The sequence below is a fragment of the Macaca thibetana genome, chromosome 3 (assembly GCF_024542745.1).
Source record: "Macaca thibetana thibetana isolate TM-01 chromosome 3, ASM2454274v1, whole genome shotgun sequence".
Classification (NCBI taxonomy): Eukaryota; Metazoa; Chordata; class Mammalia; order Primates; family Cercopithecidae; genus Macaca; species Macaca thibetana.
Window position 1 is genome coordinate 27,862,561 of NC_065580.1, and position 17,628 is coordinate 27,880,188.

General features: G+C 43.7%; 2 protein-coding genes across 2 annotated transcripts in view; both read right to left on the reverse strand.

Moving 5' to 3' along the window:
• The window catches only part of MKLN1 (muskelin 1), a 396,930-nt gene that overhangs the window by 255,961 nt on the left and 123,341 nt on the right, over positions 1-17,628 (reverse strand). The window lies entirely within an intron of this gene.
• Positions 7,770-13,027, reverse strand: LOC126950806 (60S ribosomal protein L27-like). The gene is made up of 2 exons (XM_050784806.1): positions 13,010-13,027; positions 7,770-8,260 (listed from the first exon to the last, which is right to left on the reverse strand). The coding sequence occupies exons 1-2, from the start codon at positions 13,025-13,027 to the stop codon at positions 7,829-7,831; spliced, it is 450 nt and encodes a 149-aa protein (XP_050640763.1). The 3' UTR covers positions 7,770-7,828.

Genomic DNA, 17,628 nt, shown 5'->3' on the forward strand with positions numbered 1-17,628 from the left:
AGAAACCTGTTTCTTTACTCACACTTGGGAGTGATATGCAACAACTTGGAGTCCAGGGATATAGAAGGACTTACGATGGTGTATGTACATTTGGAGTTAGCCTGAGTCGGCATCTACTTCCCTGTGCCCTCGTTAAGTGGTACCTAAAATAACTAGCAGGATCATTAAGTGGCTTACCCCAATCCTTCTCAATTGTTAGACTTAATCTAGAATTATGACGATACAACCCCCAATTAACTGCAAATCGTTTTGAATATCCTTTTCTGATTGACTATGTCTTTTTCCTGTTTATCTGTTAGCCCGCCACAGCCTTGTGACCCAAGGCTCTGGAATGGATCAGCTCTCCTACTCACTCCCTCTGCGTACACCACATCTCCATGGAAACAGCTTGTCAGGTCCTGCTTGGCTGCAGGCACTAGAGACCTCTCATCTGCAGCCTCGGTCCTGCAAGATTCAGTCTTAACAAGCCAGCCCGTGTGTTAGGAGCCCCTTCCTCTCCAGCTAGTGGGATCTGGGATTGTCACCAAGCCTCCCTTGGGGGACACCCGGGGAGTCCTCAGCTCCACTGAGTTGCCTTGATCTGCCTCCACTAATATTCAGGCTGATGGAAGGGTCTCTTCCCTGGGTTCCTACTTTAGCCTGCACTCACTATCTCCTTCCAGCAAGCCCTCTCCTCCCATCATCTCCCCCACCCACCAAAGCCGAAGCCCCTCTGAGCTCTTCAGGCCCCACCTGTGGCTGGCCGCTGCGCTCAGTGGAGGCAGCTCCTTTATATCTCTCACAGTCTTCTTTTTCTGCTTCCCTGTGGTCTCTGCTACAGGCTGGGCCCACATTATTTCCTTCTTCAATTACTGCCTGATTCTACAAAGTGGTCCTCGTAGTTCATGCTTGCTTTCTTTGCATCCAATCTTCGCATTAAACCACTGAGAAAACGTCCTCAAAAGGCAGACCTGCCCCTGTCCTTCCCCGACAGAAAGTCAGTTAGTGGTTCCTGACCCCTCCAGATAGAATTCTGACCTGCCAGCATCACAGGTAAGCGGACACTTATAATCTGAGCCATGCTCCCCTCTCCAGCAGCATCTCCTGCCCCTTCCCCTGCATATTCTGACCTCAGCCACAACAACCCCCTTTGCATCCCCAAGGAGCTACGTGTTCTCTCTAGTCTCTGTGGCTGGGCACTGCTGCCACTCTACCTGGAGGGCCTTTTCTCCTCCCTTTCTGTGTAAGCCTTCCATGCATTCTCGGGGGAGTGCTCCTGACTCTCCAAATTGGGGTAAGTGCTCGTCTGAATTTTCCTAATGCTTCCGGTGCATGTCCCCTTTCTGCTTCTCTGCTAAACTGTCAATTCCTTGAGAACAAGGAATATACCAGCCTCCAGCTCAGTGCCTAGCAAGGTCAAATGTCTGTTGTATAAGTGAAAGAATGAAGAATGAGCCTCTGGAATAAACATGTCTCCACACAGTGATTATAAGTACATCCTTTACCAGAGACTTCTTTTGTTGGGTGCCAGTCATCCTCCAGATTGCACCAGCTGTGAGTGCGACACTGCCAAGGCATTGCAACTTAGACTGCTGGCCTCCATCCTGGGGGGCACTTCTACAAATGGGTCAGTTGCCCCAGCTCAGCTCTGGCTATCCCTGGCTGCCTCAATTTTGTTAGTCACCGGGGAGATCCTTAATGACCTCATGTCTGAACCCATGTGGCCTCTATCAGCAGCTGGAGAGCCATTCCTAAGAGCTGAGATAGTGAGTCAGCCCTCATCTCACTGCCCAGGGAAGATTCCTTTCTCACTGGTTGCATAACTTCACTCGGGCTATGTTTTCCTTAGTGGAGTCCAAGATTTGGAATCATTGTAAGAGGAGAAAATGGCAGGTAATCTCAGGAATGGATAAGACCAGTTATGTTTCTCCAGGAGAGGGTTTCTTGGGGTGGGAGAAGGTGAGGAAAGTGGTAAGTGACCAGTGTTCGTAGATAAGTAAGTCAATCAAAGGAAGACTTGAATGTATATGGATTCTTGTTCCCAGAGAATGCAATAAATTATCTGGGAAAGAAGCCAGGACAAGAGAGACCTCTCAGCAGAGGCAGGTACCCACCCACGTGGGTACAAACTGTGATATTAAAACAGCCTTCAGCCTTCATCCCTCTTCTATACACTTTTTCCGAAATCACCAACACAACTCTTCTCCAGAAATGAGAAACCAACCAACTTTTCACTGTGAACCTGGATGAGATGAGAAAAAAGAAAAAAATGGATTTTGGAAAAAAAATGGAGAGAAAAAAATGGATTTTGCTTCAGATTGATTTCCCTTGCTACCAGTATAAGGTTTACACAGACAGGGAGGAAAGAGGACTCTAGGTAGAGGACGGAGCAACACAAAGGCACAATCTCACTTCTACCCCCTTTGCAGTAAGTAAGCAAAAGATCCATTAAATGAGAAAATGTATGTGAAAGCACTTAGCACAGTGCGTGGCAAATGGATGAGAGTCAATAGTATTGACTTTTTTGTTGTTGCATCTATGCTCAGTATAAGAACCCATGAGGCAGATTCGTTTGTGGAAAGAACAACCCGGATGCCAGCAGAGATAGAGGGGTAACCATCTCTACCTGGCTGAGAGTTACATTTTTGCCAATAGAGACTCTTTCTTTTGACTCTATTAAAAACAAACACCAATAAGAGGCAAAACACTTATTTGCAAAGGCAACAACACATTTGCTGAAGACAAAAATGTCTTCAACATTTCTATTTTACTATTAGTAGCTGCTTATATTCTTTTTTTTCCCCTCACATCTGTAATCCCAGCACTGTGGGAGGCCGAGGCAGGCAGATCACTTGAGCCCAGGAGTCTGAGACTAGTCTGGACAAAATAGGGAAGCTTCATCTCTACAAAATAAAACAAAAATAAATAAATAAATAAAAGTAATTAGCTGAGCGTGGTGGCACATGCCAGTAGTCTCAGCTTCTTGGGAAGCTGAGATGGGAGGATTGCTTGAACCCGAGAGTTCAAGGCCACAGTGAGCCATGATGGTGCCACTGCACTCCAGCCTGGGTGACAGAGTGAGACCCTGTCTCACACACACACACACAAACAAAACAAAACAAAACAAAACAAAAAAGGCAGTAGCAGAGAGAAGTTAAAGGCATTAAACATTATAAATGGGGGAAATGTACAAATCCATTTCTTAAAGCTAAGACAAAAACCTGTCAGTTCAAATGGGAATACTACTAGTCTAATAACTTCTACTATAGAAATAAATAATTTTAACAGCTGTAAGGTTCTAACAGAGATGAGACAGCAAATGTGGAAACCAAGGAACAACCCGGTCATTTGCCTTGTACTGGGGCAGTTTTGATTGGACATTTAGGAGTGGTGGAAGATGGCATCTGTCGACAACTTAGAAGGTGTAATTGTATTTTAGGAGGCAAAGGGAAACAGAATCACGAGCAACTGCACACATATAAAGCTCTCAGTAAGCTGGGCGCAGTGGCTCACACCTGTAATCCCAGCACTTTGGAAGGCCAAGGTGGGCAGATCACGAAGTCAGGAGTTTGAGACCAACCTGACCAACATGGTGAAACCCCATCTCTACTAAAAATACAAAAATTAGCCAGGCGTGATGGTACGCGTGCCTGTAATCCCAGCTACTCAAGAGCCTGAGGCAGGAGAATCGCTTCAACCTGGAAAGTGGAGGTTGTAGTGAGCTGAGATGGCGCCATTGTACTCCAGCCAGGGTGACAGTGCAAGACTCCATCTCAAAAAAAAAAAAAAAGAAAAAAGAAAAAAAGAAAAAAAGAAAAAGAAAAGCTCTCAGTAGGCAGCTTCCAACTCTGCTTCATGTATCTTAACACAATGAGAAGTTACAACTCAGAGTACTTGGAAGTGCTCAATAGTGTTTGTTTAATCAAAACAAACTAAAAACAGAACAAAACAAAACTTGTAGTTGTCAACACCAGTTTGCCGTGTCCCATATTAGGTTTAAAAAACTGATCAGATTAATACAGGCTCTGAAAACAAGCTAACTATGCCCTACATCTGTACAGCACTACCACACACACACTTTCTTTCCACTCTCAACAGTGCCCTGAGATAAGTCATCTTTACCCTCTCCATTTGCAGGTACAGAAAGAAACCACATCACAAGAAGCAAAGCGACTTGCTCAGATTAGCAAGATAGCCCTAGAATCTAAGATCTAAATTTAATAGATAAAGTTAAAAGTCTAAAAACAGTCAAGCACAGTGGCTCACACCTGTAATCCCAGCACTTTGGGAGGCTGAGGCGGGTAGATCACTTGAGGCCAGGAGTCCAGCCTGGGCAACATGGCAAAACCCCGTCTCTACAAAAAATTAGTCAAAAACAACAACAACAAAAAAAAAAAACAAAAAAAAAAAAAAAAAAAACAAAGACTAAAATCACTTTATTGGAGGAAGGGGGATTTTGCTTAATATTGTAATAAAGAGCTGTTACAGCTCAATAATTAAAAGGCCAAGACTCCAATAGAAAAATCAGCAAAGGACATGAACAAACAAATCATAAAAGGAGATCTCTGTAGCAATCAAAGAAATACTTTATTGTTAAACAGAATCTGCCTAAAATGTGGGTTTAGAGCTCTCTTGTAAGATGGCCCAGACTAGACTTCATAGTTCAGGGTGAAGTTTTATGGGCCCTTTTTCTTGTCTTAATCCCAAACCCGAATCTTCTCATTTTAACACCCCTGGCTGGGGGTGAAGACACAAGAAAGTCAAGCGCGCTTGGAAGAATTGGTCGGCATTCCCCGGGCCTTGCGAGCAAACAGCAGCAGCTGACGAGGCAGGGTGTAGAGGGCAGCCTCATGGAGCCTATGGCCCCGGATGTTCTCCGGTGACAAGTCAAGCCTCATCTAGCTTTGTGCAGAGTGCCTACAAGGTTGCTACTCAAAGTGTGGTCTGTGGGCTGGTGGCATGGACATCCCCAAGGAGATTATAGAAATGCAGTATCTTGGGCCCCCTTCCCAGGCCTCCAGAACCAGATCTGCATCTCAGGGGCTTCAGAAGTCCGGTCCTAGGGCACCTGGCTTGGGCTTTGACCATCACAGGTGCACAGCAATCATGCATCTGCCCATTGAACAAAAGGGTGGACAGGATGGTCTCTGGGGTCCCTTTCAAAAGAAATCATGAGACTTAATGAAAATTGTCATTCAGCTGAGTAAACTACAGTCATGCGTTGTTTAATGACAGGGATGCATTCTGAGAAATGCATTGTTAGGGGACTTCATCGTTGTGCGAACATCACAGAGTGCACTTACACAAACCTAGATGGGATAAGCCCACTGCACACCTAGACTACATGGCATAGCCTATTTCTCCTAGGCTACAAACCTGTATGGCATGTTCCTGTACTGAATATTGTAGGCAACTGTAACACAGTAGTATTTGTGTATCGAAGCATATCTAAACATAGAAAAGGTACCATAAAATGACAGTACAGGGCTGGGCACAGTGGCTCACACCTGTAATCCCAGTACTTTGGGAGGCCGAGGCGGGGGGATCACCTTAGGGTGAACTCCTGAGGGCAGGAGTTCAAGACCAGCCTGGCTAATGTGGTGAAATCCCATCTCTATTAAAAATGCAAAAATTAGCTGGGCATGGTGGTGGGCACCTGTAATCCTAGCTACTCAGGAGGCTGAGGTAGGAGAATTGCTTGAACCTAGGAGACAGAGGTTGCAGTGAGCTGAGATCATGCCACTGCTCTCAGCGTGGGCAACAGAGTGAGACTCTGTCTCAACAAAAAAGAAAAAGAAAAGACAGTATAATAATCTTATGGGATCACCACTGTACACGCAGTCTGTCGCTGACTGAAATGTCGTCATGCAGCACTTGACTGTATCACCATTTTACAAAAGCCTTTAAGTAAGATTAATGAATTAATAACAGTGCTTTGGTTCTGATATTTTTGACCGTGAATTTAGAGTTTCTTATTAGCATCATGTCACTGGGCTTTTTTATATGCCCAGGAGGCACCAACAAGGCGTAAAGCCTTTTCTCATTCATCCCTTCTAGTCTACCTCTCACAAAACAGAAAGCGTTGGGATGTAAAATCAAATGAGTAGAAATGAGAACAGAGCTACAAAGGCTGGAGGAAAGGGTGCCCCCCTGTAGGGATGTCGCCCTTTTCCCTGCCTTTCCACAGAGAGCAGGGCCCAGAAGCATTCACCTTGTACATTCGGGCATGTGTGCAGAGGAGGGGTGGGTGAAGAGGGAAAGAAAAGACTAGAAAGAGAAAAGAAGGGGCCAAGAATCAAGGACCCCTGTGCTGCTATCCTATGAGCCAACACGGGCAGACATGCCAAATCTGGCTGCCAAAGTCCTTTTGAGGCAACTGCATGCTGCATCATCATCATCATCATCATCATCATCATCATCATCATCATCATTGTAACTCTACTTGCTGTCTGCCAGCCTCTTTACTGAGCAGACCATCTTAGTAGCGACCCACCTTCTAGCCTCAAAGCTGTCCATAGACCTTAGGCTGCCAGGAAACCAGTTATAAGCAGGGAGACAAAAGGGATCCAGAGGATGGAGAGGCATTCTGAGTTCCGCTAATGAGTGAGGTGAGTCACGGGCTGACTCAGACGAACAAGAAGCCTGTGAGAGGGGAGGTGGTGGGGGGCCGACTTCAGAGGAGCCCTGCTGAAATGTTCAAATGGGAGCTAGGAGGCCAGGGACATAGTGTTATTTAGAGAACTGCCTGCAGCTCTGGCGTTGGAGGGAGGAGCGGGTCATGAAAACAGAGGAAGAAAATTGCATTTGAAGCCAGAAGCTGAGTTGTGACTCTGTAGCCTTCTCTACTTTGAGAAATGTGCAGCATTCTCTAGTGACACCCACCTGTTCTTTGGCAAATCCCCAAAAACTAACTCAATAGGCATTAATGGTCATCAGGTCCCCGGGGAGTAGAGGGAACTTGGGTACCACTCGATTTTTAAAATCTCAATTAGAAGAATGAGCCTCTTTTGACTTTCTTTAGTATTTTACATTTGGAGAATCTTGTGATCCAACCATATTTTTTGTTTGTTTTTTTGAGACAGAGTTTTGCTCTGTTGCCCAGGCTGGAGTGCAGTGGCACAATCTCAGCTCACTTCAACCTCCGCCTCCCAGGTTCAAGTGATTCTCCTGCCTCAGCCTCCTGAGTAGCTGGGACTACAGGAGTGTGCCACCACGCCTAGCTAATTTTTTATATTTTTAGTAGAGACAGGGTTTCGCCATGTTGGCCAGGCTGGTCTTGAACTCCTGACTTCAGGTGATCCGTCCACCTCGGCCTCCCAAAGTGCTGGGATTACAGGCATAAGCTACATCACAGGGCCTGACATACTTTTAAAACAAATTAAATATATGACTAAGGTGTCTTCTTTCCTGCTAATGGCTACTCGAGGTTTTGAGTTTGCAGAGTCCAGGCTCACACACTTTTACAAAGGTCGGTAACGGCATTGTTCTATATGGACTGTGGAAATGACACGACTGTCCCCCGACATACTGTATCTAGGTCCCCTAAAAAGCAGGTGTTTGTGAGACAGCTAGACATAGGTATAGACTATTTGAGTGGCACAATTTTTCTTCGTGTGCTAAATAACCGACACAGAAATCAAACCCCTGGCTTCTGCCAATTCAGACAACGTAAACCAACTGAACTACCTAAAAATAATTTTGGTTGATTACGTATTTATATGTAATTTGATGACTATTGTCTCAAATGTACTTCACTAGGATGGTACCATGGCTGTGCAAAAGTTTGGCCATCTGTGAACTTTCCTCTTTTTTTTTTTCTTTTTAATTTTTAATGACCAAAACGAAGCATCTAAAACCGCAGCTTCTGGGAGAACCACTTGTTCTTGCCTGTCTTGTATCTCTCTTCAAACTCGACCTTGGCCTCTTGTTGGGTCTTGTGTTTAAGGGCAGGGCCTCTGAAGACATCTTTATTGATGACAGTTCTGTCCAAGGGGATATCCACAGAGTACCTTGTGGGCATTAGGTGACTGTGGTTATAAACTTTCACAAAAGACTTGATCTTTGACCTCTTGGCGATCTTCTTCTTGCCCATGGCAGCTGTCAGCTTGCGGGGATAGCAGTCGATTCCAGCCACCAAAGCATGGCTATAGGGGCGATCTGAGGTACCATCATCAATGTTCTTCACGATGATGGATTTGCATCCGGAATAGCATCCAGCCAGGACAAGCACCACCTTCCCAGGTTTCACGAACTTGCCCACTTCAGCAGCAATCACTCGGGCCTACAGCAAAAAGGAACTTTCCTTTTTCTTTTTAAGAGACAGGGTCTTGCTCTGTCACCCAGCCTGGAGGGCAGTGGCACAATCACAGTTCACTTTAGTCTCAAACTCCTGGGCTCAAGGAATCCTCACACCTCAGCCTCCTGAGTAGCTGGGACTACAGGCATGCACCACCATATCCAGCTAATTTTTAAATTTTTTTGTAGAGATGGAGTCTTGCTATGTGCCCAAATTGGTCTCAAACTCCTGGCCTCAAGTGATCCTCCTGCTTTAGCCTCCCAAAGTGCTGGGATTACAGGTGTGAGCCACCATACCTAGACAGCTGTGAACTTTCACGGAGATGGAAAATACTATCTTCCAAAAGTAAAAGTGTTTCAACTTTGCCTGTCCTCAAGAGATGACAATAGCAGTTGGCCGTGACGGTCTTAGACTTGGCCAGCTGGTTTTCCATTGCCAGCAGATTTGTTGTATTTAATCTTAGGTGTTTTGCAACATTATTAACCTCAGTGTCTGATGATTGCAAAAACAATTCAGAATGCTCAATGTGCTATTGAGCATAATCCTATGTTCAGGATTATGATGAAAATAAAACAGATTAACAGATTGAATGTGGTAAGAAAAATCATGTGTTGCAAGCGGGTAAGAGATGGATCCTTAGTCAACAGGGTGATTCAGAAAGACAAAAAGGTTCAAAATGTGAAAAATCCTGGTGGGGTCTATGCAATGAACAGCAATTAGCAGAAAATAAGGGAAAGTAATCAAAGAAATGGAAACAATGTTGAGCATGTGATGTGAGAACTAGCATCAACGTTGACTGCCTGTGATCCAAATATTAATTCAGATGGAAGCTAAAATTGTGTTCAAGTACTTAAAAGCTAGGCATGCTGACAGTGCTAAGGAGTTTTTTGTTTTGTTTTGTTTTGCTTTGTTTTATTTAGACAAGATCTCACCCAGGCTGGAGTGCAGTGGTGCCATCAGCTTCCTTAGCAGCTGGGACCATATGTGCAGGCCACCACACCTGGCTACTTTTAAAAAATTTTTTGTAGCAACGAGTTCTCACTATGTTGCCTAGGATGGTCTTGAATTCCTGGGCTCAAATAATTCTCCCACCTTGGCCTCCCAAAGTGCTGGAATTACAGGCATGAGCCACCGCCCCGGGCTGCTAAGGTGTTCTTTTTATTTATTTATTTTTTTTACTTGAGACAGAGTCTCGTTCTGTCATCCAGGCTGGAGTGCAGTGGTGCGATCTTGGCTCACTGCAATCTCTGCCTCCCAGGTTCAAGCAATTCTCATGCCTCAGCCTCCCAAGTAGCTGGTACTGTAGGTGTGTGCCACCACGCCTGGCTAACTTTTGTATTTTTAGTAGAGACAGGGTTTCACCATGTTGGCCAGGCTGGTCTCAAACTCTTGGCCTCAAGTGGCCTCCTTTGCCTCCCAAAGTGCTGGGATCACAGCCTAGCCTGCTAAGGAGTACTTTAGGACACTTGCTCACCAAGGGCTGCCCTGACTGATTTTCAGTATGTATGAAAGGATCTATTACGAATAAAGTGGTCCATGGAATGAATATCAGCAAGAAGAGGGCTCTGCCTAGTTTTAAATCTTGGAAGGACCAAGGTGTTTTTCTAAGCTTAAATCACTCTTAGCCAGTTTGTCTTAACAACAGTCTTTCAGGACTCACCGTTTTGTAAGGTGTATACACATTTCTGTGTCTATTTTTGAATCACTCTTTTTTCTTAACACTAGATATTTAGATTTTCCTTTAGCTCTTAGCTAGTTGTTTAATGACAGCTTGGTATCCCATTTGCCTACTGTGTCATTTAATCCACCTTTTGCCGGACTCATAAAAATTCTGATATTAATATTATTTGCCATAAATGGTTATGTTTATCTGAATATTTTATTAGGACAAATTAGTAGAGTGAAGTGACAGGTTATAGCGTATGAATGAGTTTAATGTTTTAATATGGCTTCCAAATTTACCTCTGGAAAGGTTTTGCCAACTAATATCTCCATCAGAAAAATACCACTGTTCCTATTTCCATGTACTTTTGTCTATATTAGATATTATTTTTCATTTATCTCTCTTCATTTTGAGGAGACAAAAATTTTTAAATGTTTACATGATAGTTATTGAGATCTCTTTCTATGATTTTTCATTTATATCCTTTGCCAATATTTATATTTGAGTATTTGCCTTTTAATTATTGATTTGTTAGACATGATTACTAGTAGACCTAGATCTAGAGCAGCTTCACAATCTGCTTCTCATACATTAAGGAGAGTCATCCTCTCCCTAATTTTTTGGTAGCCTTTTAACTTTATAGTATTCTGAAGTGGCAGGTCCCTGCCGGGGGGGAGCTTTACTTATAGTAGTCATCATTAGTTTTGTTTGTTTGTTTGTTTGTTTGTGACAGGATCTTGCTCTGTCACCCAGGCTGGAGTACAGTGGCATGATCATGGCTCACTGCAGTCTTGACTTCCTAGGCTCAAGCGATCTTCCCTCCCCAGCCTCCCAAGTAGCTGGGACTACAAGCACGCACCATCATGTCCTGCTAATTTTTAAAATTTTTATAGAGATGGGTCTCATTCTGTTGCCCAGGCTGGTCTTGAACTCCTGGTCTTGAGTGATCATCCTGCCTCAGCCTCTCAAGGTGCTGGGATTATAGGTGTGAGCCACCAAGCCTGGCCTTACCTTGCTTTTTAAAAGTTAACAATATGTTATTAATAGGACACCTTCAACAGAAAGGCTTTCTTTTTCTTTTAAGAGATAGGGTCTCACTACGTTAGCCAGGCTGGTCTCAAACTCCTGGCTTTAAGTGATCCTCCCATCTCAGCCTCCCAAAGTGCTGGAATTACAGGGATGAGCCACCATGTCCAACCCGGGAAGAAATTTAATGTAAACATGGGATGGGATGACTCTGGCATCAAACAAGACAACTTCAAAATTCCTTTCTCACCATAAAAAAATGAGGGCTGGGTGTGGTAGCTCATACATGTAATCCTAGCAATTTAGGAGACTGAGGTGGGAAGACAGCTTAAGGTCAGGAGTTTGAGATCAGTCTGGGCAACATAGCAAGACCCTGTCTCTACCAAAAATTTAAAAATCAGCTAGGTGTGCCATGTACCTATATAGCCCTAGCTACCTGGGAGGCTGAGGTGGAAGGGTCACTTGAGCCCAGGAGTTTGAGTCTGCAGTGAGATATGAGCTATGTTCACATCAATACACTCCAGCCTGGGTGACAGAGTGAGACCCTGTCCGAAAAAAAAAAAAAAGAAAAAGATCAGCATATGAGGTAACACATAATACATAAATTAGCTTGATTTAGCCATTCCACAATGTATGCAAAAGAAATTTTAAAAATAAATAAATGGAGCACCCTGCCACTCTCCCCAGCACCACTTAAAAATTCCTATCTTGGTTCTGCCACCATAATCACAGAATCTCAGATTTGGAGAGTGTGGTATAAGATTTGCTAGTCATGCGACAAAACCCAGTTCTTCTTTTTGCTAGGAAAACAGCTCAACCAAATTTTAAGTCTCCCTTGCAGCTAGATGTGGCCATGTGACTGAAATCTAGTGGATAGAATGTGAGCAGAGTTTATGTGCACTACTTCTCTGTTTTAAGGTCCAGCCCATAAAAACCTCCCCCACACAATCCTCCATATTCTCTCCCTGTCTGTTAGCAGGATGTCAATGCCTGTCAGTGCCACATGTTGAAGATGTGAAGGTGGGAGAATCACAAGATAGAAGTGGCCTAGTTCCTTGAATTACCACTTGGAAGAGAACCACCACTATCAGCCACTATTACCACATCCATGGTGAATGTCAGATGAGTGTGAAATAAATTTCCTTTCAGGCTTGAGCCATGAGACATTTTTTAGGTTTGATTATTACAGCAGCTAGTGTTCCCTTAATTAACACAGGCAGCAACCTCAGAGTCCCTGTAGTCCAGACTTCTTTCTGTCCAATGCCTGCTTCTCTTCCTTGGCATTCTACATGACTGGTCATCCTGTCTCTGCAAATAAGTGATCTCATGACCTCCAATTGAGTTACGATCTCTTTGCAGGAAGTGGCTGTGTTAGTCAACATCGTGTCTTTAGTGTCTAGCAAGACTGGCATAATGCAACAGCTCAATAAATGTTTTGGGGTGAGTGAAGACATGAACACGTCCTGAGGCAAAGAATTAATTCACTACCATATCAGTCAGTTTAATATACTTCAATCAGCTTAAATTATTAGAACATTACTTATACGGCGCTAATATCCGTCATCCTTTACTAGTACCAATTTAGGACTGCCCTTTGCAGGCACACAAGATAAGTCTGAGCCTTCTTCAAGATAGACCTTTAGTTTTTTTGCTACAGGGTTTCACTCTGTTGCCCAGGCTGGAGTGCAGTGGCATGATCTCAGCTCACTGCAACCTCCGCCTCCTAGGTTCAAGTGATTCTCATGCCTCAGCCTCCCAAATAGCTGGAATTATAGGCACCCGCCACCAGGCCCAGATAATTTGTGTACTTTTAGTAGAGACAGGGTTTTGCCATGTTGACCAGGCTGGTGTCGAACTCCTGACCTCAGGTGATCCACCTGCCTCAGCCTCCCAAAGTGCTGAAATTACAAGTATGAGCCACCATACCCAGCCACCCTTTAGTTATTTTTGTTGATACTCCCTCCCATCCCTTCCATGACAAATCCCCTGGTCTCCAGGCTAAATAGTCAACATTCGTCAATTATTTTTTTCTTGCTTGTAGTTACCAGAACTCTCATCTCCATCTTTACCTGCTTGTGGGCACACCCAGGTCTATCACTGCTTCCTACTCAATGGGTACTCAGGACAGAACATCACATCATAAACGTGGCACACACTGACCAGCCCTTGATGAACCATTTGCCCCACTTAGTCAGGACTGCATACTTCGATTTATACAGTCTAATATTTTCATTGTCTCTGAGGTGACCATGTCACCTGTTGACTAATTTAGAGCTTGTGATCAAACTTCCTATCTCTTCTATCTCCTTTCCTCTGGCTCTAACATTCATACTAATATCTACTATGTGACCTTAGACAAGTCATTCCACATTTCTGGGAATCATTTCCCATGTGAAAAATGAGGTAGTTGAACCAGGTGATTTTTCGGATTTTTTTTCTGCTTTCTAACATGCTTTAGGTCTAAAGCAGGAAGTTCTGGGAGACTTCACTTTGTACTCTGATGTAAAATCTCTCACTCATAGGAGTATGGGAATGTAAATCAACCCGGAAATGCTAAACTAATCAAACAACATGAAACCGTATAGGTAATTTTTCTCAGCTGTACTACACTTGTATCCACAGATATCTGGATACTGTGACTAGGCCAATGGATTATACCAAACTGTAGTCATTAAGAAAAGAGAAAATCAGGCATAGGCAAAAAATAAGCAAACAAACAAAAAATCAGTGAGAGCTTGGGGGGAACCAGACTGTGGTTTTCTCCATATTTTTCCCTTCCCTTCCCTTCCCTTCCCTTCCCTTCCCTTCCCTTCCCTTCCCTTCCCTTCCCTTCCCTTCCCTCCCCTCCCCTCCCCCCCCTCCCCTCCCCTCCCCTCCAAGGCCTCCCCTCCCTCCCCTCCCCTCCCTTCCCTTCCCTTCCCTTCCCTTCCCTTCCCTTCCTTTTCTTTTCTTTTCTTTTCTTTGAGACAGAGTCTCAGTCTGTCGCCCAGGCTGGAGTGCAATGGTGTGTGATCATAGTTCACTGCAGCCTTGAACTGCTGGGCTCAAGTTATCCTCCCACCTAGGCCTCCTGAGTAGCTAGAACTACAGGTGTGCACCACCATGCCCGGCTAATTTTTAAATATTTTATGTAGAAACAGGGACTTGCTATGTTGCCCAAGCTGGTCTTAAACTCCTGGCCTCAAGTGATCTTCCTACCTATGCCCCCCAAAGTGCTGGAATTACAAGTATGAGCCACTGCACTATCACACCCGGCCCTCTCCATCACTTTTCTTTTTTCTTTTTTTTTTTGAGATGGAATCTCACTCTGTCACCCAAGCTGGAGTGCAGTGGTGCAATCTTGGCTTACTGCAACCTCCACTTCCTGAATTCAAGTGATCCTCCCACCTCAGCCTCCCTATTAGCTAGGACTTCAGGTGTGCACCTCCATGTCCGGCTAATTTTTGTATTTTTAGTAGAGACGGAGTTTCACCATGTTGGACAGGCTGTCTCAAACACCTGACCTCAAGTGATCTGCCCACTTCGGCCTTCCAAACTGCTGAGATTACAGGTGTGAGCCACCGTGCCTGGCCTCCATCACTTTTTTAACGGGGATAGGGACCATGAGAAAGGGGACATACATTTCATTCAGCAGAAAGCTTTGTTTTATGTGTTGTCAATTTCCTTATCTCATTTCACATACTGTACAACCATACCAAAAAAATACCCTCAGCTATTGGGCAAATAAATGCTATTTGCTAGAGAAATCAAATTATATCTCCATATGTCTTACCTTTGGTCAAATTCTTATCATGCAGACATCTTACTGCTTACATTTTAGTTACTACTTATATTTTAGCTGATTAATTTCTCCTGATATTTCTGCCTGACAGCCCTCAATCCATACCCAAGAGGCTGGATCCATCTCTCACCCTAGACTAAGATTCTACAAATTATTAATTGACCTCCTTTGAAAAACTCATTGCCAGCTTTATAACTCGATCTGGGCACACTCCCCATCAGGGCCTGCATTTCCTGTGGATGATGCATTGGTTTCCTAGGTGACGGTGGGAAGGAATAGACCTGTTAGCTTGTGGCTTCTGACTCACTCACTGCAATGGACGTCATAGAATTGTAGCTGAACAAATGGATGCTGCTAATAAGTATGTGCCTAAGGTAGCAGCGGGGCACCAATGGTTAAAACAATCCCATTGTACCAGCTCTCCCTCCCTCTAAGCAAGCCGACAGGCTAACAGAAATATCGGAACTCAAAAAAGATACAACAGATTTCCCCAGTCAAACATAAGTTCACAGTGGAGTCCTATTTACATCCCCGAGATTCTGCTCCTATCCCTGGAGAATTTCCTTTTCCTTTCTGGAATGTAGAAGTACCAGGATTCTGTAACAAATCGTCATATGGAGGCTGAAGAGAGTGTGATGGAAACAAGCCAAAAACTCACCAGAAGTCTGTTCACGAAGGTGACAGCTGCTTTTGAACTTTTACATTTGTTTCTTGAGAGGCAATTCACAGTGGACTAACCAATCATCAGAGCCCAGAGTGAAACATACATTCTGTTGAGCAATTAATCTTCAGAAAAGTTGAATTTCATGAAGCCTGAAGACACGCTCTCTCTATCACACACACACACACACACACACACACACACACAGAGAGAGAGAGAGAAAGAGAATGATTGAGATTGACTTTCTAGCTACCTCCTTTTGCATCAACTGATCTCAGCCACGTACAAGTCAAAGAAGACTGCCTGAAGTAAAAAAGAAAATATGGAGAGCCGCGTGTCCTTCATGTCTGAACCAGGGAAGACTGAATGGATTCTTTAGATTCTTGAATTCCTTAAATGATGAGCAAACCTAAAGGTTCCCTACTGGAGATAATGCATCTTGTTTTCCACTGGGCCTTGAGGGATGCTTTAAATAGCATCAGCAAGCATCCGAATGAATTAGACAGCAAATGTAGGTTAGCTTTATTTAGACAGATAAAGACAAGCAGAGAAAGTTGTCTGGTTCAAGGGCAGTGCAGCCTGACACGACAGCCTTTCTCAAAGGAGGGGAAATTGCTTTGGGAGAGAGAGGTATTTTGGGCAAAGAGCAAAGTTCCTTGGATCTCCAGGGAAAGAGATGCTAAATTCTTCAGTACAGAAGAGCAGGAATTGAGAATGGCTTGCCATTCATTGAAGGAAAGAGCTGGACAGTTAAAATATAAAGCAAAACTTAGTATCACACATCATCTCTAAGTCCGCACATCATCTTTTCTCTTTCCTATTTCTTGGGAACACCACCAGAAAAGACAAGCTTCCCAGAACACAAGCTGGCCTAGCCAGTTTACACGAGTCCTCTGGAGTGTACTTGAGACCCTTGGCAAATTCTGAGTCAGGAAATTAGTGCAGATGAAGAACCCTTGGAGACTGGAAGCCTAGGAAGCAGGGAACCTGGCAAATTTGGGGACATTCACACGTTATACAGAAATGTGAATGCTTGAAAAAAAAGTTACAACTAATGAATTTGGTTAATTTTCTTCTTCTTCCCCATCCTCTCTTAGACTGTTTTTTAAAAATAAAGGCCGGGCGCGGTGTCTCATGCCTGCAATCCCAGCACTTTGGGAGGCTGAGGCGGGCGGATCACCTGAGGTCAGGAGTTCAAGACCAGCCTGGTTAACATGGTGAAACCCCCGTCTCTACTAAAAATACAAAAATTAGCTGGGCGTGGTGGCAGGCGCCTGTAATCCCAGCTACTCAGGAGGCTGAGGCAGGAGAATCGCTTGAACCCGGGAAGTGGAGGTTACAATGAGCCGAGATCATGCCTTTGCACTCCAGCCTGGGGGACAGAGCAAGACTTTGTCTCAAAAAAAAAAAAAAAAAAAAGAAAAGAAAAATGCTTTCTTTTTTATTAAAAAAGTGCTTCTTCCTATACCTTTTCTGAAAATAAATGCCTTATGGAAGATCTAGAAAAAAACATAACTCTGGTATGTGTTTTCACTGTGATGTTTATGGCTTCTCCTCTTTTTGTTTTTTTTTCTCAGTTGGCAGAAGCTGAACGATATTTGATGTCTTAAAGTCCAGTAGGTTGTAGCCCCATTGGTAATTAGTTTTAAAGATTTTTAAAAGTCTCAATTAGTACATTCATATTATTTGAATAAGTTATAATTTTAAGCATTTAATAATTTTATGAGTAAACCATTTTATACTTGCATATTTTTATGTTCCTAAAGGAACAATGAATTTAGACTTGTAAAATATTTTTAAAATATCTAAAAAGTTTGTTTTGCATAGATTTTCATTTCTTCCCAAAACTAATTTCGTAGATGTTTTCTTTAAGGGTATTACAGCTTCTGAAAAGTATACAACTTGCACATCACCAAGACAGCGTCATGGGGAAAATATGCTACAACCCTGTCATGACGCCAAATGGAAACTTTATTTTTATTTATTTATTTATTTAGTTTTGGAAGACAGGGTCTCCCTCTGTCACCCAGGCTGGAGTGCAGTGGCATCGTAGCTCACTGCAATCTCAACCTCCTAAGCTCAAGCGATCTCCCACCTCAGCCTCCCGAGTAGCTGGGACCACAAGCACGTACTATCTTGCCCAGCTAATTATTTCGTTTTGGGGTTTGGTTTTGTTTGTTTGTTTGTTTGCCAAGACAGAGTCTCGCTATGTTGCTCAGGCT